Below are 23,611 nucleotides of genomic sequence, written 5' to 3' on the forward strand. Positions count from 1 at the left end.
GCACCGCAACAAGGAGTAGCCCCCGCTTGCTGCAACTAGAGAAAAGCCCGCACACAGCAAGGAAGACACAACACAGCCATAAATAAATAAATAATTGAATCATAATAAAAAAAGACTTGATTATAAGTGAAGAGTGTCTCTAAGTGTTTCTGTAGCAACAGGAGATTCTCTACCCCTACCTTCTCAAATCCACTTTAGGTCTGAAGCTGAGCTACTCTACGGGTGCAACCATGGCTCCTGGAATCAAACACATTAACCATAGATCAGAAAGAAGGGGTTTAGTCTGCTTCTGCACTCTTCTTATATGTTTGTCAAATATGAATATACTGTTACCCATCTACATACCCTAAAATAGTAAATTTTACTATGTATAAATTATACTTCATATGTAATTAAACTTGAATTTTAAAAAAATAAATCAGGGCTTGGGAAACAGGTTTCTATGAGGAAAGTCTGAAATAAATGGGTTTATTTAATTTAGAGAAGATAAATTTGGGAGTACTTTCATAATGTTGGAAATCTTAATGCCAGTTTTCCCCTCCACCTTAAGGGTCACTCTGCACCATTATATTTTGCAAAAAGGGAAAAGCTTAGATTCAACCATGAGTAGTTTAGTTGGCGTCAGGATAGTGTGCGGTGGGCTTTGTCATGTCAATTCCAGAAGATGCACACAGGGTGGTTATTGGTCCACTGGAGTCCAATCTTTTTTAAGGACTTCTTGCCAGGATGATTTATGCAGATACACTTGTTATTCTTTTAAGTGTCCATGAGGTACCTGTTGGAAAATAAACATACACACGCACACACACACCTATATGCATCTCCCAAGGACCAATATAAATTCTCAGAAATAATACCTACCAAACACATAAAAAGGAAGAAAATCCTTTCCCTAATTGACTTATAATTTATAAGGTTTAATCTGTCCACAGTAAAATTGGCTCTTAATCGCTCCATCACTGACCCCTCAATGGCAACTTCCTTAGCTACATGAGCACCCCTCTTGTTTCAAACCTTTAAGCCAGTGTTAGTGAAAATATGCTTCTTTTCCTTCTCCTAATCTTTGGCTTGGTTGTACCTTTTGGCTCAACACCCACCAAGAGGTGAACCCAGTTTTTCAGGTAACATGTACAGTTTTCAACTTTATAAAAGGGGGTATCCTGTTGTATGTAACCTTTTGGACTTATCTTTCACTTATTATTATATTGATAAGATTTACCCATGTTGTTGTGTGGCATTGCAGTTCATAATTTTTAATGGTGTGTTGTCGATCTTCCATAGTTTGTTAATCTACTTTACCACTGAGGGGCATTTGTGTTACCAGGGTTTTACTATTATGAACGGCACTGCTGACAACATGAAATACCAGAGAAGACATGGATCTGCAGGATCTCTTATAAATTCCTGGTAAGAATATAAATCGGGGTAACGACTTTGCTAATAGTTTGGCATTGCCTACTAAAGTTGAACACGCACATACCCTAAGCACTCAGCAATTCAGTCCTAAGCACACACTCCACAGAAACTAGTGCAATGTGCAATAGAGATGTAGAAAAGAACAGCCAAAGCAGTGGGGCAATGTATTTGGGAAAAGTTCAGAACCTTCAAGCTCAGGGAATGGGGCTGGGCTGGACTGGGGGTGGAAGAGCCCTGAGGTGGAGAGCAGCTGCCTTCAGAAACCCAGTGAGGCACTCACCCTCCACAGGATAACTCCTCCAGGCTTTACCCCCGAGGGAGAAGCAGCTTTAAGAGGAGCTTGGATGTCATTCCTAGCCCCAAGAACTTGGAAATGGAGGAGTGGTGGGAAAGTAATTGCCTGAGGTCAGTTAGTCCCCACCTACCTGTCTCATCCTGACCTTTTAAACTGTGCTATTACTGTTGGGGACACCTGGAGCTGAGGTCCGAAGGCACTGGGTGCCCCAGGGCACTGGCGAGGGTGGAGCCAGGGCAGAGCCCGACCATATCCCCTCCTATTTTCTCCTTTCCACACTGAGCTGGACAGCCTCCTTCCTGGACCACCCTAGCCCCACAGTCAGACACCAAATTCAAAACACTCCCATCCAAGGAAGTCTGTTTCCTCCATTTTCTCACCATAGTTTCTTCAACCGCAGTCTCTGAGGGGAAGAAATCCACAGTTGTTCAGCATCTGGGTGGGATGTGTGGGTGTTTTCAAGTTGACACCTCGGAGCGCACTTCATCGTTTCCTGCCTAAGAGTAGATGTGTGTCTTATGTAGACAGGTTTCTTGTGGTTGCCATTCCATGATTACTTTCTTTTTAGAATTTTTTTAAAGACTTTTTTTTCTTTTTTCTTTTCTTCTGACAGCACAAGGGAACGATTTAGAACGCTGGGTGGGGCCTTCCCTGGTCGTCCAGTGGTTAAGACCCTACGCTTCCACTGTACGGAGCGCCAAGGGGGAGAAACACCAGGCTTAGTGGTAAAACGTTGAACACTTTCTCTTTGAGATGCAACTAGACAAGGGTGTCTACCATCACCAATTTTGGTGATGATCGTATTAGATGTCCTAGCCAGTGGAGTAAAGCAAAAGAAAAAACAAGAGATATAGGGATGACAAAAGAATAAATAAAACTGTCATTATTCTCAGACGATGTAATTATATATGTACAAATCCAAAAGAATGGACAATTTTTGGAATTTGCAAGTGGGTTTAGCTAGTTTACTGAAATCAGTCAATTATGCAAAAATCAACTGAACTTCCAAACACCAAGAACAGCTGGAAAACAAAAATTTAAAAAGATGCAATTTACAGTGGCACCAAAATACATCAAATGCCTCTGAATAAACCTAACAAGATGTAGACTTGGAATTCAACAAGGCATAGATGCCTTATTTCAGAACAATGAGGAGAAAGTCTTGAATTTTCTTTTCTACTTTAGCTTGTTGTTCTGTCTTGGAAATAGAGCTTTCCCCTTGCTCTCCCTGAGGAGCACCCCTCCACCCTCTATTCACAGTGAGCCCAGGGTAAAGCCTCTATACCTGCTCACCTGTACTGCCCCAAAGGAGGTCTTCCCATTCAGTCAGATGAGTGCCAACCCTTCTCAGAAGGATGTTGGCAAGAAACTCAGTGTTCTTCAAGGCTTCACTAGAAAAGGCCACCTGGACTTCCCTGGTGGTCCAGTGGTTAAGAATCTGCCTTGCAATGAAGGGGATGCCGGTTCAATCCCTGGTCAGGGAACTAAGATCCCACATGCTGTGGGACAACTAAGCCTGCGCGCCGCAATGAAAGATGCTGCGTGCCACAACTAAGACCCGATGCAGCCAAAATAATAATGATAATAAATTCAAAATAAATAAATATATATATATTTTAAAAAAGGCCACCTGTGGTTGTTTCTTCAGTCCCCAAAAGTATGATTGGGATGGACATACTTGGCAGTTGGAGTCACCCCTAGAATGGGTCCCTGGCCTGTGGAGTAAAAACTGTTATAGTGGAGATGGCCCCATGGAAGCCTCTGAAAATTCCCTTCCACACACCTGCCCCCACTGTCTCCAACCAAGTTGATAAGTAAAAAACAATAGAACAGGGCTTCCCTGGTGGCACAGTGGTTAAAAGTCTGCCTGCCAATGCAGGGGACACGGGTTCGAGCCCTGGTCCGGGAAGATCCCACATGCCGTGGAGCAACTAAGCCTGTGCGCCACAACTATTGAGCCTGCGCTCCAGAGTCCGTGAGCCACAACTACTGACGCCAGTGTGCCTAGAGCCTGTGCTCCGCAACAAGAGAAGCCACCGCAATGAGAAGCCCACGCACCACAACGAAGAGCAGCCCCTGCTCGCCCCAACTAGAGAAAGCCCATGTGCAGCAACGAAGACCCAGTGCAGTCAAAAATAAACAAATAAAATAGATACACATTAAAGAAATAAAAAATGTTAATAAAAAAAGACAATAGAACATTCTGGGCCTTGATTAGCCACTCCTAAAAATCTAAAGCATGCAGGGGTCGCTGTCCTCCTTATCATCTCTTCTCTTAATTAGCCGACTTGGTTTCTACAAACTGGATGATAACTAGAATGGTGAATGGCTGCATAGCTAGTCAGGAGCCTGAAAGAATTAGAAGGTCTGTGGCAAAAGGAGATATTGGGCAGGGACATTTGCATGAATATGTGGAATAAAGACCACATGTTAAGATTTTCTCTATCACATGTTAATGTCCACCAAAAAGCATCCACCCCAGAAGAGGCACTGAACAACCAAGAGGGCAAAATAACTTGGCCGGTTGACATCAGCCCAGCCTTTGACATTAGCCAGCTCACAAAAGGCATAATGGCACACGAGCAGAATGGCCACAGTGGCCAAGGTGGCAGCAGCTCCTTTTAAGGAGACAAGCACTTTCTGAGTACACGAGTGCCCACAGGAGTGCTGATCTGCGCTGTGAAAAGTCTGATTGTCCTGGAATTAATCTCGTTTCCTAGAGGCAAACCACAGAGACCTCTATATTCTCTCCTCTCCGCCAGCTCCTGGGAATCCATCTCAGCGCTATCCAGCTTGGATCCGCAGTCAGTTATATGTTTAGGAGGAAAAACTATTTAATAATGAGACTTTGCATTTTGACAGCATTTTAACTTATGATGAACTCAGAAAGGAAGCTTTTTTACATTTAATTTATTTCTCAGCTCTCATGCAACAGCCCTAGCAAAATTACGATCTCTTCTCTACAGGACAGAAACCAACACACAAAACTTAATAACTGTTAGGAGGGCAATAAGATACCGGGAAGTCAAGGCTAAAAGTCACATTTCTTCCAGGTCAGTACGTGAGCCTCCAAGTGGATGTCTCATGGCACAAGCATTTTTTTTTTTTTTGCGGTACGCGGACCTCTCACTGCTGTGGCCTCTCCCTCTGCGGAGCACAGGCTCCGGACGCGCAGGCCCAGCGGCCATGGCTCACGGGCCCAGCTGCTCCGCGGCACGCGGGATCCTCCCGGACCGGGGCATGAACCCCTCGTCCCCTGCATCGGCAAGCGGACCCCCAACCACTGCGCCACCAGGGAAGCCCAGCACCAGGACTTTTAAGGAAGAGATTCTTGAGGTTCTGGGTTTCCTCACTTCCCTTTGCCAATCTCTGGTTAGAAATGTGTGTATCTCTATGTGTCAGGGGTTGTGCAAAGGTGATAAGCTGGATGAGAAGAGGAAGATGATTGGTGGAAAAATTTTTCACCTGACAGGTAAGTGACTTGCCAAGGTGACAGTCTGAGTAGTCAGAGCTGAGGTCTCCCAACAGCATGTTTAGGAGTGTTTCTAGATGTACTCCTTGTTTGGCCTCTTCACCTCCACCCTTGTCCCCACAGGACCACGATTAACCTAGTTCCCCAACAAAAGTCCAAATTATTCATTCACTTCTTCACATTTGCTGTATGTGATTTTTTTCCAAGTGGCGCTGATTTTACTGCCCCAGTGTTCTCCACAAAGGAACGGTAAACATTTTTCTGGTCAAACTTTATTTGGCTTTTACATCATCTTTTATCTTATTATAGCCCATAAATATATACAAATTAAATCATTAAAGAATTCATAGTCTCCAAAGTTCAGGAACCTACTACTGTACTTTGCTCTGTCGTGTCAAATATTAAAACAGGAGACGTAAACTTCCAACTTAATAAATATTCCATTTGAAGCTGAAATTGAGTAGAATAAATGAAGTACTTTCAGAAATCTCAAGTAAGGAATTAACAGGCTAGAGGCTAAATCTTGACAGGGTTTGATTATCACTTGGATTATTCTTATTACTCATTTACTTTATTTATACCTCTGAATGGAATGCAGAGTCTTCCTTTGGCGGGTATAATAGAGCTTTAACAGAAGGGACACTTCCATTCATTCTGTGTAACTCCGGACATTTATCTTGCTGTAAAATGCTCGTCTCTCATGTCTTGAGCCTCTTACTGAGCAGTGAATGTTTATCTGTGCACAATCCATTTCTTTTTCGGCTGGGATTTTCTTTGGGGTCCGGGCTGCCGTCACTGAGCAATTCCGAGTGGGCTTCCTCAGGCATCTGCAAGACAGACATGGAAACTCCAGCAGGCAGCCTGCCTCTAACCCGCCCAGCCTCCAGGCTCCGCAGGGCTGACTCCACAGGCCAACAGGCAACACGGCACGTGGGAGAATACAACACAACACAGCAATGCCCCTTGTTCCTCCCTAACTCTGATTACTACTATTTTCCACAGACATCTGAAATGTGATGTCAACCTAAAATCTGGGACTGCAAGCCAAAATTTCAGAAACGCGTGCTAACTTCAAAGTGGGATTTCTGGTGGGAACTCCTTTTTTTGTAAGCTCCTTTTCTTTCTTTCTTCTTCTTCTTTTTTTTTTTTTTTATATATTTATTTATTTGGCTGCGCCGGCATGTGGGATCTAGTTCCCTGACCAAGTCCCTGTAAGCTCCTTTTCAATGCTTGCTTGGTCCTGACAGTTGTGATTCTGTCCCAGACTCAATAAGCCACTCTCAGACAGCAGAGAGGCAGTGATTTCTAGCATTGGTTTGTGTTTGCACCAAGAGACAGAAGCGTCCTGTTAGCAAATCACTTCCTCTCTCATTCAAAGGGCCTCATGTTTTTCACTCAGGAAAAGGACTTTGCTGACTACACTGGATGTGCAGGCGGGCTTGAGTGTTCCTTTATGCATCGAAGTCATAAACAAATAATTAATTATGCAACAAAGCCTCTCAAGTTTTTGCCTTTCTGTTTCCCGACCAAAGGAGCGCTTTCTCACACCCTGGGCAGCTCAGGGAGAGAATGGGGAAGCCCTCTGCTGGAAGCACATCAAATGCAGAAACTAGGCCACTCCATGCCAAATGGTTCCCAGGTCCCGCCGCCAGTCAAAGTTTCTTCTTTAGTTCACTTGAGGACTGAACTCTGACATTCTGGAGTCACACTGCTGATGCTTTTGCTGACTAAAGAGTGGTGTGTGGGACTTTGAGTCAGTGTCAGACATCCCTCAGACAAACAGGAAGGAGCTTAGGACACCTGTTATCTCTCTCTATATTTTGAAAGCCCTCTTTGCAAGCCTGAGGGGGTTTTTGGACTTTTTCTGGTGGGGGGCGGAGTACAGGAATGATCCTGTAAGAATGGTTCTTTGGCTTTATTCTTGTCAAGTGGTAAGGCACTTGCCTTAACTTTCCACTCAAAATTGTAACAGTAAGCCAACTCTAGCAAAGGTGGGTTTTATTCTAGGGGTCACTGTACAATTTTTTTAAATTTGCACTCCTTTTTCTTAAATTCCCCCAATTTTAAACTTTTGCCCTAAATATTAAGTAACTGACTCTTACCTTGGTTCTGCACGGAGTATTCTCAGAGATCACACTCTCAGTTTTGGCTCCGACAGCTTCTTCTAAACCTATGTCAAGGAAGATACAACGGACAAGACAGAAGAACATAAAAGTCCTTAAAAAAAAAAAAACCACCCTACCCTATTTTGGTAACTAGAGGGACACCCTGAAAGAAAACTAGAGAGGTACATGTTTTTAAAAAGTGTCACTGTTACAATAGCTGCTTTTAAACTTTTATTGTAGCATTTCATCATTACAAGTGGCGCTGAGCCTATGTTAGCTCTGCCTCGTTCACTTTGTTAAAAAAGAATTCTTTAGCCACACCACTAAAAATGCTCAAGCTCTGAGCTGAATTTTAAGTAATAGTGATGGATTTGCCCCAACCTATAGTCTCTTCCACCTGTCCCTTCAAGGCACCAGAGGCATCTGGACTGTTGGCCAAGTTTGGGTGTCTTTTGGTCCAAAGACAGTGACCGTATTACGAATAACTTGGGGCTGACTCTCAACTTACCAAATAATAATGATCTATTTTGTATGCTGTACTGATTCCTGGCTTTGCCTTATCCCAACCCCAAGAGGCTGAGAGGGAGCAGAGAAATAGAATCTTAAAAATATAACTAAAAGCTCTAACATTTGACAGTGCTTTATGTTTTTCAATATGGTTTTACATTGTTATCTTACTTGTTAATCTCAATTTATGCTCATAACAGAAAAATAAATTAACCTAATTATTTAACAGAGGTAAACAAAAGATGAATTCCTATGACAGGCTATAATTCTGAATGACAAACATAAGTCTTCAAAAATTAAATTGTAATAAGTGAAATACAAAGTCAAATGATAACTATATAACTATATTAACCTATAACCTTTATATATATATATATATTTTAAGATTTTTTGATATGGACCATTTTTAAAGTCTTTATTGAATTTGTTACAATATTCCTTCTGTTTTATGTTTTGGTTTTTTGGCCCTGAGCCATATGGGATCTTAGCTCCCTGACCAGGGATCGAACCTGTACCACCTGCATTGGAAGGCGAAGTCTTAACCACTAGACTGCCAGGGAGGTCCCTAGCTTACAATTTTTATTAACAGCATTTCCCATATTTTCATAGTACAAAGCTCAAAGACTCTTACACTGCAGCATCTGTGGTGCATGGTACAATGAACACATGCAATTATTTTTAAAAAGTGAAAATAAATGATAATATAAGTGTATACAATCATTTCCACCCTCCTTCACTTCTGCCAGTGCAAGTTGCACTGTCATGTCTGACCAGAGTGTGGGTGAGGGCATCTTATTTAAAGATCTGTGGACAGACCTGTTAGAATCTCATCCAGCTGGTCCACCATAAACTGGGCATCTTCTTCAGTGAAGCACATAGGTGGTTTTATTTTAAGCACATTCCTGTAAGGTCCATCGGCACTGAGAAGCACTCGCTTTTCTTTCATCCTAATGAGTGCAGGAAATACATGTGAGTGCATACAAGTGATAACTAAGATTATTTCAGAATGATGTGAACAGAGAGCGCTTTCATATTCGCATGCAAGCAGCCCACATTTGTAATTGCACGAGTCTTAAACTTGTCTCATTTGGGGAGATGAGAGGAAGTAAAAAAAAGCATTCAAGCCAAGATACCAAACGGTGAGGGGTGTGTTTACTTGTAGATGATGTGCTGAGCTTCAGCTGTGGCGGGGGTCCTTTCCTGATGGTCCTTCACTAAGTCAATTCCAATAAAAAGGCCAATGCCCCTGAGGGGGGTAAAGAAAGGGAACTTGACACACTTTATTAAGCACTGCATGGTCACAAAAAATTAACACTGTCCTCAAACTTCAGTTTGATTTGAAGCTGAACGTGATTCTCTTTAAAGGGTAGTTGTTATTAGTTCTAATTAATCCAAGATACCAATCTAGTGTCCACAGGACTTCCTAGTTTTTGAATCAAGTTAGTTTTTGTCAACCAGTTTTTCTTTCTTCTCTTAATTGTAAAAGAAAATAATAATAATAAGGCTTAAAAACAACCTTGTCATGCTATTTAACATCTCAAGACATCAACTATGACAAATCTTTAATCTTTACGTATATATATGAAAATGTTTTCATATATATATGAAAAATAGTGAGTTTTCTTGGATGTCATTTTTAATATTTTTAATAGATCATTTAGAGTTACCTTAAGTTCCTTCTGTTCATCTTTTGCCTGCTGAAATGATCCTGGCTTAATTTTTTTCAAAAAAGTATAAAAATCAGGAAAGATACATACCCAAAAGTTAATAGTGATGATATCTGGGTTCTGGGTGGAAAAACGAGTTTTGTTTTTTGTTTTTTCAGTGTTTCTAGATCTGCTTTTGTGTTAACTTGTTTTAGATTTATAAGATAAAATATAACAAATTTTCATTTGGACAAATGAATAACTGCACCACAACTTTATGATAAATATACCTGATATCTCCTATCAAAGTATGTTTAGCCTTCTGCTTGTTCAGTAACTTGGTAAGATAATTCCCTACTCTTGTGGCATTTCCCTGAAGGTCTTCATTTTCAATTACATCCAGGATGGCCAAACCAACAGCAGAGGACACAGGATTTCCTCCATACTGTGGAAAAACGATAAATGAGAAAATAGAAGAGTTGAATTTGTGGTATTGCTTCATCTATGAGAAATTTGGCTCATACATAAGCAAGTAAAGATATAATTTCAATAAAAATTTCCCCTGTGATATTAGTTTCTTAGATTTAGAATATAACATGATTCTATTCATTTAAGATTGAAAATAAAATTCTAAATTATATATAGCTGCAAAACTGGTATGAAGGATTATTGGGGAATTTATAAGTTCGTCCAAATGAAAAACAGACATTGTGTTGGGAATTAAGGATTTTAGAGTGTGGTTTAGTTAGGGGGATGTGGGTTTCAGTGCTTGAATATCTGTGTGAAAAAAGCTAAGCAATGACATTTTCTCCAAATAATTTATGTTCTTAGATTTGACTCTAACTTTTAGCTGTGACAAGTCCTATTATACATACTGCACAAACTAGAATAACCTTTCCAAACTTAAAGCTTATAACTTTTAGGGGTCAAGGAAATAAAATGTCCCAAAGATAGAATTTTAGTTAGTATCTCCTATGACAGCCCTGTAACATTTATAGTAGTGAATCATCTAAGTGAAGTGTTTTGGGAATTTAAATGTGATACAAAACAAAAAAGATCATATTATCTGTTAATGAAATATCATAACCTCTAGAGTTTAGCAGGGCAGCCATCTGTCATTGGAACAATTAATAGAACCATTTTAGGAAGGGGAAAGATACACAAGAAAAAAGTACAAGGAGGATTGTGTCAGATAGAATGAAATATGGTTAGATCAAAATTTGGCTAGGGTCCTGGCGTGGTTAGCTGGCAACAGTGAGATTTATTCTTTATTACATTGGAAAGAAACATAAGAACATGCATTATTTTTCCCTCTTAGCATTAAAGTGGGGAGGTCAAATTTTACCGTATTGAAATATTCCATCCCAGAGCTGCTGAAGGCTTCTGCAATTTCTTTGGTTGTTACCACACATGCCACTGGGTGGCCATTGCCCATTGGTTTTCCCATTGTGACGATGTCTGGAACGAAATCTTCACCAAACATTTGGAAGCTCCAGAAATGTGTCCCAACTCGGCCAAAGCCTACTTGAACTTCATCAGCTATAAACACACCTCCTGCTCCGTGTACATATCTGAAAAGCAAAAGGGCAGCCTGATGCCTTCAGGTCACTGAGAGTCCCCAAACCCTCCCATAAGATACAGACTATTGAAAACTTAAAAAATGTTGTTAACCTGAAGTCTGTAATCTTTGTTAAAAACATTTCAGTGTTCAAATCCCCAATGACATCTATGTGATATCATTGACTTTGAAACATAATCACATAATTTCCAGATTAGATATATTCTATATTGTTTGGGTTTGTACTACTTAAAGTAAGCTCTACTGCAGTTTTTTTTTTTTTTTTTTTTTGCGGTACGCGGGCCTCTCACTGTTGTGGCCTCTCCCGTTGCGGAGCACAGGCTCCGGACGCGCAGGCTCAGCGGCCATGGCTCACGGGCCCAGCCGCTCTGCGGCATGTGGGATCTTCCCGGACCGGGGCACAAACCCACGTCCCCTGCATCGGCAGGCGGACTCTCAACCACTGTGCCACCAGGGAAGCCCTACTGCAGTATTTTAATAGGGAAGAAAAAGAAGTGAACAAGAAGTAGTGTTCAGCAGGTTTAATCGTCAAATTTTTACTAATTAGTAAAGCTTGGACACCAACTAATCAGAGAAGATGCCAGGTGGGTAGTGGGAGCACAGCTCTGGAGGCTGCCCTGCTGGACCTTGTGTAAACCCTTTATTTGCTGGATCTTGGGAAGGTGGAGGAGTTCCAGGAGTCCTGGGTGGCAGGCACTCCCAAGTGGCTATTTACCAGCTAGTCTGGAAGTATTTCAATATCTTAACAACCAGGATGGCCCTACAGAATTGTCACAGTGCCTTCAGTTTGACCAAGGATGCCCAAGTACATACTCTGCCACTTTCTGGAAGTAGCCTGCTGGAGGAATTATTTGTCCGCCACAACTCTGCATGGATTCAGCAATAAAGGCAGCAATCTATACAAGAGAAGATGGGGTCAAAGTCCATTAGGTCCTCCTCCCGTTACCCCCTAAAGAAAGAGGACTTCTTACGGAGAAGGTGACTTAAAAAATGGTTGGGAATGGACCCATGGCAAGAGACAAACTGGCCATTTGATTAAAAAGATGTCCACGCTGGAAATGCAAGAATTCTGAAGCATTGGTTTCTGAAATTTTAGGGTACCAATGAAACCATCACGAGAAAATGGTGGAGAGGGTGCCTTCCATTTCTCCATTATTAATTTAAATGCAGTGTTTTCATTAGGAACAACTGAATAAGAGTGATGCTTTGATTAGTCTTTAATATGAATCTCTAAAAATTTACCCAGGTTCCAAACACATCATTGGGGTGCCTGTTTGCTCAGCTTGGTAAATTAGGACTGCCCGAACCTGGAATTTGCACTAAGGAGATGAGAGGGTGACTGGTGGCCACGAACCTTAGTTATTGTGCTATATTTCTGGTTCTTGCCCTGAACCAGGCTTACAACTTAACAAAATTAGGCAGTTCACAAAGGAACTAAAGAGGATGTGTTCTAGAGGCTAAGAAAAGAGAAGTAAAAACAGGTAAAACTAAATTAAGAGAAAGCATAGAAATAGTATGAGATAAGAAGTCAAGCAATCAACTATACTTCAATTAAGAAAAAAAAGGGGGGGAACTAACGTTCTAGTCCAGACTACGTCTTTTAAGATATGAAAAACGAATGGGAAGAAAAGAAGAAATAGTTAAGAAAGGCAAATGACTTTCCAGTCATTAAGATAAAAATACTTGAACTGGAAAACACACAGGCTTCATTTTTATCTCAGTTAAAACGCTTTTTTTATTGCCATGTTGATGCCATAAGCCAACTGAAAGGCAAAGCATGTGTCAAATCATGTAAGTAACTCCATGTAAGTAACCCCTGAAGGGGCTGAGAATTACCTTTAAGCTAAAGACAGTAGGGTGAAGACTGAGAAAATGGAAACTCTTTTTTTCCTAGTTGGGAGGATTCTGGTTTGTTTTAGAAGTTCAGACCCAAATTGGAAGAACATGTTCCTGCCTTGTCTTACGCAGGCTCTTTGGTTTCAGGAAAGTTGACCCAGTTCTAGGGAAGAGCCAAGGCTTCCCTGGTCCAGGAGTCTGCAGTGGCCCCAAGGCCCCAGGGCCACCCTGCCTCTTCCCTCCCTTTACCTTATATTAGCCCCTCGTGCTATTCTCAGTTGGAATGTTCTGTCCGTGAGCTATCACCTTTCTTAATTTTCTCCTCCTATCACTTTGGACCAGAGTCTGCATCCCAGTGGGAAAGTCAGAATTAGCCCACCAGTTCTGAAACAGGTATAGTAATTACGTTTCCAGGATAAATAAAAATAGTCTTAGAGGCATGACTATAATAATGTACTTTTTGAAATATGAACTAAGTAAAAACGTAACTAGAGAAGAACAGAAAGCGATTTGAGATCTAATCCTTTCCCACCTCTCCAGTGTATCACAATGATTTCAATCTATTTTATAAAAGATATTAAAGTGTTTCCAAAGCTATAAATACAAACCTTCCTCCCACTGTTATGAGCTTCATCAATAATTTTCTTCACTTCGTCGGCATAAGCACTGGCCGGGTCTGTATGGTCTTCTCTGTATTTTCCTCTGTAAGTATCTGGAGCTGGTGCCTGAAAACATCAAAAGATAACAGTTTCTCATGATTTGTCTCCTGGACAAATGAGCTTTTAAGAAAGGGCCTTTCCCTCCAGGAGCATAATATTGTAGAAAGGTGACTCGTGGACTAAGTGACTCTAGGTTCTTTTGCTCTTTTTCCTTAACATTTCTGAATTCTGTGAGACTTGAAATCTTTGCACTGTGAACAGGAACTTGGATTTGCTCCTAGGCCCTTAGAAGTCAAGATTGCATCCCTAGTCACATAAGGGACAAATTCAAACAACAAGTGTGATTATGTTATTTGAAAATTTCAATGAATGGAAACTGTATTAACAATTCTATATTGAAAATAAACCAACACTTACCAACGATATAGCAAACTGTAATCATTCAGAAAACTAGAATGCCTGAGCGCTAATTTCAGATCTTAAAATTTTGAAAGAATGTATTAATGATTCTCTTAAAAAAGTCTACTGAACCTTAATTAAGCCAAATGAGTTTTACTGTTTCAACAGCTTGGTTTCTTTATTTTCTTTATTAAATGATATTTATTTTACTTAATAAATTTACATAATAATTTAGCATAGAGTAATTTTAAGACAGTCATACACACTTCATGCAACTCTGAGTTTCAAATAGCCTTCAGCGATAGAAAAAGTAATTTAAACATCAAGGGGCAAGAAAAATAAAATGAGAGCTGTGAATAAGAGCTATCACTACCTCTATACTAATTTTTATGGTACTCATCAATGAATTTTTTTTTTTTTTCTTTGCGGTACGCGGGCCTCTCACTGTTGTGGCCTCTCCCATTGCGGAGCACAGGCTCCGGATGCGCAGGCCCAGCAGCCATGGCTCACGGGCCCAGCCACTCCACGGCATGTGGGATCTTCCCAGACCGGGGCACAAACCCGTGTCCCCTGCATCGGCAGGCGGACTCTCAACCACTGCGCCACCAGGGAAGCCCCAGTACTCATCAATGGATTTTAAACCACATCTTGTCATTAACTAGCTCTTTGACTTTAGCAAACAGATCTTTGCTAAAGATCTGTAACTGCTATAGATCTTAGTTTCCTTTTTCATGTTTTCATTTCAATGCAAGGATTGGACTGGGTTATCACTGGGCACTCTTCCAGTAGTAACATTCTGATTCTTGGATTCCAAGATACTTACCACATGCACAAATTCTTTCTTGACATCTTTGCCCTTTTGAAATTTATATGGACTGATCTCAATTAAAGATGATAGGTGACCATGGTAAGCACTGAAAAGAAAAAGGACGGTAACCAAAATCACTCAAAGAAGGACGCTTTTCTAGTATATGAAAAATAGTACTGCACATCATCCAGGGAGAATCTCAACATTGGTGCCAGATTTAACCATACGGAATCTAATTTTTCATGGTAGGACTGGCCATTAATTTGTCCCACTCTCCTGATCCAGGTAATAAAACATATAAAGCCAAGTATGTAACCTCATAGACAGTTATTTTTAGCAGGAAAAAACTTAATTTCTTTGGATTGCATTAGCTCTGCTAAATTAGATTATCTAAATGTAAAACATTAATTTCTATAGCTTCATGAGAAATTTCAGATGTATGTATTCTTTAAATGTATTTGATAGTTACATTCTAGTAAATTTTAAAAACAACTTTATATCACAGAATGGGCTGTGTTTCTGTCTGGGATGGTTTCAAAGGGATATCCAATTGCTCAAATGAAAGTTGGTAAGGAACAGGAGGTCTTTTCTAAGAGAACTAAGATTAAGAGGTAATCAAGTGGCTATGAAATTCCTTTCTTTCACTTAAAATACAGATGGCTATGATATTCCCTTTTATGTTTCTTGCCCAGAGCTATATAATTGGGGGGCCTGGAAAAGAAATTATAAAAGGCCCATGAATAGATAAAGCAAAGAGGGAGGACTTCCCCTACCGTAGATTAAAACATGCTACAAAGCCATAGTAATGAAATTAGTATGGTATTGGAATAAGAACAAAGTCACGACTGGGACAGAAGTGAGCTCAGAGACACAGCCATACATAAATGGTAACACAGCGGCCTCTTGGTGGAGTCAATATGAAGAGCAGTTATAGAGGTAGTATAAGAAAATAAAGAAGAGCATCTTTGTGATCTGAGGGGTGGGGATGGGTGTGTGTGGGGGGGAGAGATATTAACAAAACTTAGAAAACCAAACCATAGGATGAAAATGTCAACTATTTGATTTAATCAAATTTTTGGAGGTTGGACGATACCATGGACAAAGTTAAAAGACAGATGATAGATTGGGAAAAAACATTTGAACTGTCTCAAACTAAAAGAGATTAATGTTCAAATGGTGGTTCTTAAGTCTATCTGCATATTAGCATCACTTGGGAAACTTTAAAATCTATACCGTTTCCTGGAATCCACCTCTAGAGATTCTCCCTCACTCTCTTTTTTTTTTTCTTCTTTTTCTTTGCGGTACGCGGGCCTCTCACTGCTGTGGCCTCTCCCATTGCGGAGCACAGGCTCCGGACGCGCAGGCTCAGCGGCCATGGCTCACGGGCCCAGCCACTCCGCGGCACGTGGGGTCTTCCCGGACCGGGGCACGAATCCGCGTCCCCTGCATCGGCAGGCGGACTCTCAACCACTGCGCCACCAGGGAAGCCCTCTCTCTTTTTTTAATTTTTAAATTTTTTTGGCTGAGCCGTGCTGCATGCAGGATCTTAGTTCCCCGACCAGGAATCAAACCAGCAACCCCTGCGTTGAGAACTCAGAATCTTAACCACTGGACTGCCAGAGAAGTCCCTAGAGATTCACTTTAATTGGTCTGGAGTGGGACCTGGGCGCTGGCATTAAGAAAAGAAAATTTCCCCAGGTAATTCTAAAACACAGTCAAGGCTGAGATCCTCTCATCTAAACTATGCATGCAAAAGCAAGGATGGAAATCCCAACAGAAAAATGGGCAAAGAATATAAACAGGTAATTCTCAGAAAGGAAGTCACAAATGCATAATAAGCATATGAATAGATACTCAAACTCATAATTAGAAATTGCAAATAAAAGCAACACTGATAGGGGCTTCCCTGGTGGCGCAGTGGTTGAGGGTCTGCCTGCCAGTGCGGGGAACACGGGTTCAATCCCTGGTCTGGGAGGATCCCACATGCCGCGGAGCAACTAGGCCCGTGCGCCACAACGACTGAGCCTGTGCTCCAGAGCCCAAGCCACAACTACTGAAGCCTGCGTGCCTAAAGCCCGTGCTCTGCAACAAAGAGAAGCCACCGCAGTGAGAAGCCCTCGCACTGCAGTGGGGAGTCGCCCCCACTTGCTGCAACTGGAGAGGGCCTGGGCGCAGCACCGAGGACCCAGCGCAGCCAAGAATAAACAAACAAACAAATAAGTAAATTTATGAAAAGGGAAAAAAAATCCTGAAAATTAAAAAAAAAACCCCAACAACCCTGATATCATTTTATACCTATTAGATGGCAAAAATTAAGAAAAAAATAACAAGGTAGGATATTCTTAGTTTTTGGTGAGGATACGTGAAAATTGGACATTTCACGCACTGGGTAGAGCGTGCAACCACTTTGGAGACTGATCTGGCAGGATTTGGTCACATCAACAATGTTTACCGTACCCTGTACCCCTATGGCCTAGCAATCTTTTTTCTGGGTGCTTTATCCCCAAGAAATTCTCAGAAAGGTCCATAAAGGCACATGTACAAGGGCACTCATTGCAGTGTTGTTTGTGGTAGCTGGGAGTAAAGGGCAGTCACAGTATCTATTCTGTGGCAGGCAGGCAGAATCACACCTCCCCTCCCTAAAGATGCCCATGTCCTAAGCCTCAGAACCTAAGAATGTTACATGGCAAAGGGGACCTTGCAGATGTGATTAAATTAAGGATCATGAAATGGAGCGATAATCCTGGAGGGTCAAATGTTATCACAAGAACTTTTTTAAGTGAAAGAAGGCAGCAGGAGGATGGTGGTTAGAGATAGACGAGGTGATGTGAGGATGGAGGCAGAGGCTGGAGTGATATAATGTCTGGCTCTGAAGATGAAGGAGGGGACCACAAGCCAAGGAATGCAGGCAGCCTCTAGAAGGTGGAGGCAAGGAAACAGATTCTTCCCTAGTGTCTTCAGAAGGAGTGCAGCCCTGTTGAACCTTGATTTTAGCCCAGTGAGACCCATTTTGGACATATGACCTCTAGAACTATAAGAGAATATATTTATGTTGCTTAAGCCACTATGTTTATGATAATGTGCTATAGCAACAATAGAAAATGAATACACCAACCAACACATAAAACAAGAGAAGCCTATAGAAGTGTAAGAAATGAGGTGCATGTGCAATTCAGCCCTTTGTGTCTGAGATTAGTGGGGTGGAGAGGTAGAAAAAAATTTTAAATCTCACTGAAGATGGAAGTTATCAAATTTCTTGTTTAAAATATAATGAATTCATTTTTGAGAAGTAAAACTAAATAGTGACTATTAAAAATCACAAATTAATGAGAAAGAACTATTTTTACTTGGCTATCTGTTGTCTTTAAAATTTGCTCTAGGGAATTCCCTGGCGGTCCAGTGGTTAGGACTCCACACTCTCACTGCCAAGGGCCCGGGTTCAATCCCTGGTCGAGGAACTAAGATCCCATGAGCTGCATGGTGTGGCCAAAAAAAGAAAAAAATATATGCTCTAAATTGTTATCTTTTAAATTAATTAGGTGAATAATCACAATTGTGACATGAATGTTTGGATTTTTAAGAAATTATATTTTTATTCTGAAAAAGATGGAGTTACACACACATTGCAGTGGCTCAATTAACAGTTAAATGCGTGAAAAGTAAACCCTGATTCATGCAAAGCCCATGAGACCATGACCACAGCACCCAAAAGAGCCTCCAAGTACTTGGAAGGAATTAAGTGTCCTTCAGGCCTGAGCTGGCCTTGAAACCTATACATAACAAAAAAGAAAATCCTTGTGCCATATATCCAGCCTCCTCCATACATGCTTATGGTATTAGTATGGAGAGGATCAATATAATTTTGTCTCTGAAGGCATTTCCTGCTTAGAAGTCTTGTGTTCAAGACTTACTGGTCAAGAGTGATCACGTCTCGGTGGCCTCTGAACTGCCGAGCCAGGCGTAAGGCTAAGTCATTGGCTTCAGATCTATTAAGAGAGCAGAGAGAGAAGGGACAATGTGACATAAGCCCTTTTAAAAATCTTTCGAACCATTATTTACAAAGTTGAGGATTCCAAAGTCTGTTTAACTTCGAGATTATTCTTTGTACTACTCCAGGTTCTGTCACCTCCAGTCTTTGGTGACACTGCTCTCTCTCTAAGGCTAATCACTCTTTGACAGTATAGGATTCTTCATAAGTGAAAGTCAAATATTACATTTAATTTATTGAAGGCAAGAATGCCTTAGAATAACAAATTAGATCCGAAAATGTCCTAATTCTTTACAAAGAAAAAAGAAAAATCTTCTGGTTATAAACCAATCTTCTGGTTATTTGATTTTAAGGTATCTCACTGAAAAGAGAAAATGAATCACAGAATCATAATAGAACATTCACAGGATTTCTAATAGTTTTAATTCATATATATCATTTTAAATTTATGCTGTATAGATGGATTTCCTCCCACTATAACATTGTACAGGTGATCTTTTCTCCTGTCATTAAACATGTATTTTCAAAAACATACTTTTTAATGTCTGTATAATATTCCATAGAATGGACATATCTATTCACTTGAATTGACTCATTCCTCCTTTGTGTTTGTGTCGGGGAAATGCTTACTGCCTAAGGAAACAAATCAATCAAAAATCTTATAATACTTATATAACTTGTTTAGTAGAGTTCTTTTTTTGCCAAAATTCCTTATTCATGCTTTGAAAGAACTATCTAGGTTCATCTAGATTCTTTAGCTACTTACTCTATTGCCCAAAGAAGTGGGTGCCATTTGACTAGTTAGGTTTTCTCACATGAACACCAGACTTGGATATTTTTGCCAATATTTTGTTACAACCCAAGTATCCATCCTTTAGGGATACTTAAGGGTATGCTTTCCCCATCTTTCACCAAGGAAGCTGTGGTAATAAAAAGCTGAGTGGCATGCACTTGTTAATCATGGGACTGTTGTTATAGGCTGTGTCAGGAGTCCTGGAACATGCTGTCAGGTATCTTATCTACAAAGGGCTGGTGGGTCAAAGCAAAAGAACCAGACTGGTCAGGTCCCCCATGTGGGGTCATTAGTAAACGGCAAGAATCTCAGGAAACCTTTTTAGATATTTGTACTCCACCAGCAATCAAACAGAAAAGAGAGGAAACAAAGAGATTGGTGGGAATGGGGATGGGTGGAAAACCTCAGAACATACCCTGAATTTGTAAAATAGCACACAGAGAGTCTGTCCGGCAGGGTTGCTGACAGGCGCTTGGCATACTCAACAATGTTGTCGTGGAGGAATCGAGAATTTGTATTTAGTAGTTCCATCTGTTTCTGGGCAGCTTTGACCACTTCTGGGTGGCAGTGTCCCACTAAAATTTAGAAGACAAAAGTCCCAAAAATGAGTTACAAATCTAAATGCCTGGGAAGTGAGGGGCATTCTGAAACAAGCAAAAAAAAAAGGTTGATTCTGTTCCTCTCCCACATTTTGTTCTAGCTTTTCCCCGCCTAGGACTACTGGCCCTGTTCGGCCGAGGAACTGCAGCCACTGCAATTCTTGGGACAAATATCAACGGTGCCAAGTCTGCCTTACTCCAGAAACATATCCTTCAAGGCACGACAAAGACAGCACATTACCATGGGCTACGTTGTTGATGCAATCCAAGTACTGTTCACCTTTCTCGTCAAACATGTACTGCCCCTGGGCTCGCACTATTTTGATGGGATCCGCAGCAAAGAAAACTTTGCAGGAGGGCCTAGAAATAATGAAAGGAAACACTTTGGTCTGGTAGGACTGCTCAGTGTTTTTCCTTCTCAATGAAGGTCATGATCAGTGGAAAATTACAATTACGTAAAAGAAAGGGAAAACACAACCTGGGTGACATATATTTTTTTTTTTTTTTCATTTTAGCCTGGGACCTTTTACCTTAATCCCCCATCCGTGATACTGCTCACATTTCTTATGCTTGTTATATTAAATTTGCCATGATCTGACAACTCTATTTAGAAGCACAAGGATCACCTCTGACAGCTCTAATTACACAAACCAATAACTAATTTTCCTTTGAGAAACTTTGTTCAACCAGGAAAAAAAAACAAACTTTTTTTTTTTTGAGCCTTCCTATGGGTCAGGAACTGACAGCTATTACAAATATTATCTCATTTAATCCTCCCAACAATAATATGAGTTATTATCATTCTCATTTTTATAGTTGAGGAAACAGACACCGAAAAATTAAGAAGCTTGGTTCAAGGTTACACAGCCAGTGAGAAAACCAGAACTTGAAAGTAGACTGTCTTGATCGTAACTAGATTTATCATGGTGAACATTTTGAAATGTACAGAAATATTGAATCACTACGTTGTGTAATAGTTACTAACATAGTGTTGTAGGTCAATTATACGTCAAAAATAAACTCATAGAAAAACTCATACTAGGGATATAATTTATATGTACAACATGATAAAGATAATTAACACTGCTGTATGCTATACACGAAAGTTGTTAAGAAAGCAAATCCTAAGAGTTCTCATCACAAGGTAAAAAATTTTTTTTTCGATTTCTTTAATTTTGTATCAATATGAAATGGATATTCACTAAACTTATTGGGATAATGATTTCATAATGTAAGTCAAATCATTATGCTGTGCAACTCAAACTTACACAGTGCTGTATGTCAATTATATATCAATAAAATTGGAAGAAAAATAAAAGGTAGACTGTCTTATGCCATAGCCCAAAACAGGGCTTGCTTGCTAATCTAATCTCTCCCTCTAATCTAATTTGTACAGAAATGAATAGCACTAAAAGCTAAATACAAATAATTTAGTGTTAAATACTATGCAGGAGATTTTACAGATCATTTTCATGTCTTTTGATTGGTATCTGTCCTGCATCAAATGGATTTCCCTTTCTTAAATAATAAAATCCAATTATTATTGTAACCCTTTAACCCACTCTTTTCAGCATAATAAAAAGTCATCCATATTTTTGGTTATTTGGATGGCTGGCTGGAGTACAGATTTTAGCAACATAGAAACATCACAAAGATTTCTGAATTTGGTTCTATGGACATTTAGAAACTAAAACAAAATATTATTTTTATTTTGGTGATTTTGCATGCACAAAAAAATACCACATGCATTGGAGGTAGTTTAGAGGGTAATTAGATACATATTAAATGGATATGCAGCTGTTTAGAAAGTATTGTGATTATTGTGAATAGGTAATTAAATTTTAAAATTGCCTAAGATTAAGATGAAACTAATATTTAATGAGAATTTCTTCTTGGTTCAAATTCAGCTGTTAGTTTATACCTACAAGTTAAAATTCGGAAAAACCCTTCGTTGTGAATGTGGGCTGAAAACTTCGGACTTCACCTTGCCTCCTTGTTAATGTACTTCCCATCTTCTCACTCAGATTTCAGGTGAAATTCTTTCTCAGTCATTCCATGGCTACCATTCCTCCTTTCACAGACTTTGTTCTGCTCACGTCAGAAATCATTAGGTTTTCACTGGAATCTAACTATATAGGATTGAAAACTAACAGAAAGGAGTGCTGATTAGAAAAAGGGAAGAAGGTGATCTGGTAACGAGGTATCTGACTATTTTGATCCTATTGCGGGGGTTGAGAGAGATTTAACTAGTCTCCTAAACCACCCAGAAACCTCCTGGGTTGAGATCAGATCAAATCTCAAATCAGATCACAAGGTAACTTGACACTGCTAGGACCAGAGCCCAGGTCTGACCTAAGGTTCGGTCCTGTACGCTCACCAAGTCGTCTATAACACGAGTAAAACAAAAGTAGACCGGAGAAAACACTGCATCTTTAAATTGTAATGAGGGCACAGCTGGGGAGACCAAGGTGAGTAAGTGGTATCTTACTCTTAAGAAAGTGGTTTCAAAGTTTTTTTACTGGCTGGATTAACCTTTTACTTCTTAACCAAGCGTGCAAGAAGAAAAATTTCACTTTAAACAAAAGTTGTCATAATGAGTTTTCATTGCCATCGTCAAAAATATTTCGGAGTTCAGTTTTCTGAAACTTTCGAGGTGGTGGGAGCGGCGGAGAGCTACCCGTCTCCCTCCCAGAGCCCATCGCTGGAACGGTGTTCTACTTCAATGGCTCTCAACCTTCACGGTCAATTCCCCCAGCCGGCCGGCCGGCAGCCCTCACCCCCTCGGCGGGCTGCAGAGCGCGGGGACCGCTCTGGAGCCGGCTGGGCGGCAGCCCCCTCGGGCGGAGGCGAGGCGGGGCGCTCCGGGCGGGCGGGGGCGCGCGTGCGCAGGTGCGGCGGGCGGGTGGCCGTCCCGCACCCCGCCGGCAGCAGCCCGCCGGTCCGCTCCCTGCCCGGCTGCGGCTCTCCGCCCCCCGTTCCGGTGGATCCCCCTCTCTGCGCCTTTCCTCGGGGCTGGGGAGCGCTCACGCGATGTGCTTCCTCCTCAGCGCCAGGGTGTCTTGCTTGCTGTATAGCTCGCACATGCTGGCGGGGTGCCGGGCGCTCCCAGGGGTCTCCCCTCTCCGGTCCGTTCGCCTCCCTCGCGAGCCCGCGGGACTGTCTCAGCGGTGGCCCTTTTCTCTCGTTTTCCCGAGTTGGGTCCCCTTGCCCCGGGCGTCGGAGGTCAAAGGCGGCACCAACTAGCCAGGGTCATCTCCCTTTTAAGTCTTGCCCAGCCTTTGCCCTTCGCCAAGCCCCACCCTCACCCTCCTCCTCCGCCTGGTGCCTGCCTGGCAAGTGGCTGGACTAGCCACTGAGTCGCCACCCACCCCAGCCCCCCGCCCCCGGGCTAACTGGCTCCTGTTCCTGCCCTGCTGCCCACTTCGCCTCCCCACCCCTGTTACTTCTCCTAACTCGCCTTTTATTTCCTTAAATTTGCCTTGCTATGGCCTTTCTTCCTCCTCTGCCTG

The 23,611-nt window shown here is 41.3% G+C and overlaps 1 protein-coding gene across 3 annotated transcripts; it reads right to left on the reverse strand.

Annotated features, from left to right (window-relative positions):
• Positions 1-5,465: 5,465 nt before the first annotated feature.
• On the reverse strand, positions 5,466-23,342 carry ETNPPL (ethanolamine-phosphate phospho-lyase). Of its 3 annotated transcripts, XM_029235889.1 has the most exons (14): positions 23,130-23,272; positions 22,087-22,248; positions 20,344-20,462; positions 19,919-20,078; positions 18,634-18,708; positions 14,738-14,828; positions 13,465-13,581; positions 11,834-11,916; positions 10,787-11,012; positions 9,732-9,886; positions 8,952-9,041; positions 8,612-8,742; positions 7,286-7,353; positions 5,466-6,010 (listed from the first exon to the last, which is right to left on the reverse strand). In XM_029235889.1, the coding sequence occupies exons 3-14, from the start codon at positions 20,396-20,398 to the stop codon at positions 5,882-5,884; spliced, it is 1,380 nt and encodes a 459-aa protein (XP_029091722.1). In that variant the 5' UTR covers positions 20,399-20,462; positions 22,087-22,248; positions 23,130-23,272; the 3' UTR covers positions 5,466-5,881. The 3 variants fall into 3 exon arrangements, with proteins under 3 accessions (XP_029091722.1, XP_029091720.1, XP_029091721.1); XM_029235887.1 differs by lacking the exon at positions 22,087-22,248 and having other exon boundaries at positions 23,130-23,342; XM_029235888.1 differs by lacking the exons at positions 22,087-22,248; positions 23,130-23,272 and adding an exon at positions 22,028-22,045.
• Positions 23,343-23,611: the final 269 nt, after the last annotated feature.

This window comes from Monodon monoceros, unplaced genomic scaffold (assembly GCF_005190385.1).
Source record: "Monodon monoceros isolate NGI ecotype Baffin Bay Population unplaced genomic scaffold, NGI_Narwhal_1 Super_Scaffold_20, whole genome shotgun sequence".
Classification (NCBI taxonomy): Eukaryota; Metazoa; Chordata; class Mammalia; order Artiodactyla; family Monodontidae; genus Monodon; species Monodon monoceros.

What these genes read in the sequence shown, in the direction of transcription:
- ETNPPL (XM_029235887.1), bottom strand. Translation starts at nt 23,185, where the DNA reads ATGTGCGAGCTATACAGCAAGCAAGACACCCTGGCGCTGAGGAGGAAG. An exon ending in CTCATAACAGTGGGAGGAAG is followed by an intron (nt 11,917 to 13,464) that starts GTTTGTATTTAT and finishes TCTCTTGTATAG; the next exon opens with ATTGCTGCCTTTATTGCTGA. An exon ending in GCTCAGCACATCATCTACAA is followed by an intron (nt 8,743 to 8,951) that starts GTAAACACACCC and finishes TGCACTCATTAG; the next exon opens with GATGAAAGAAAAGCGAGTGC.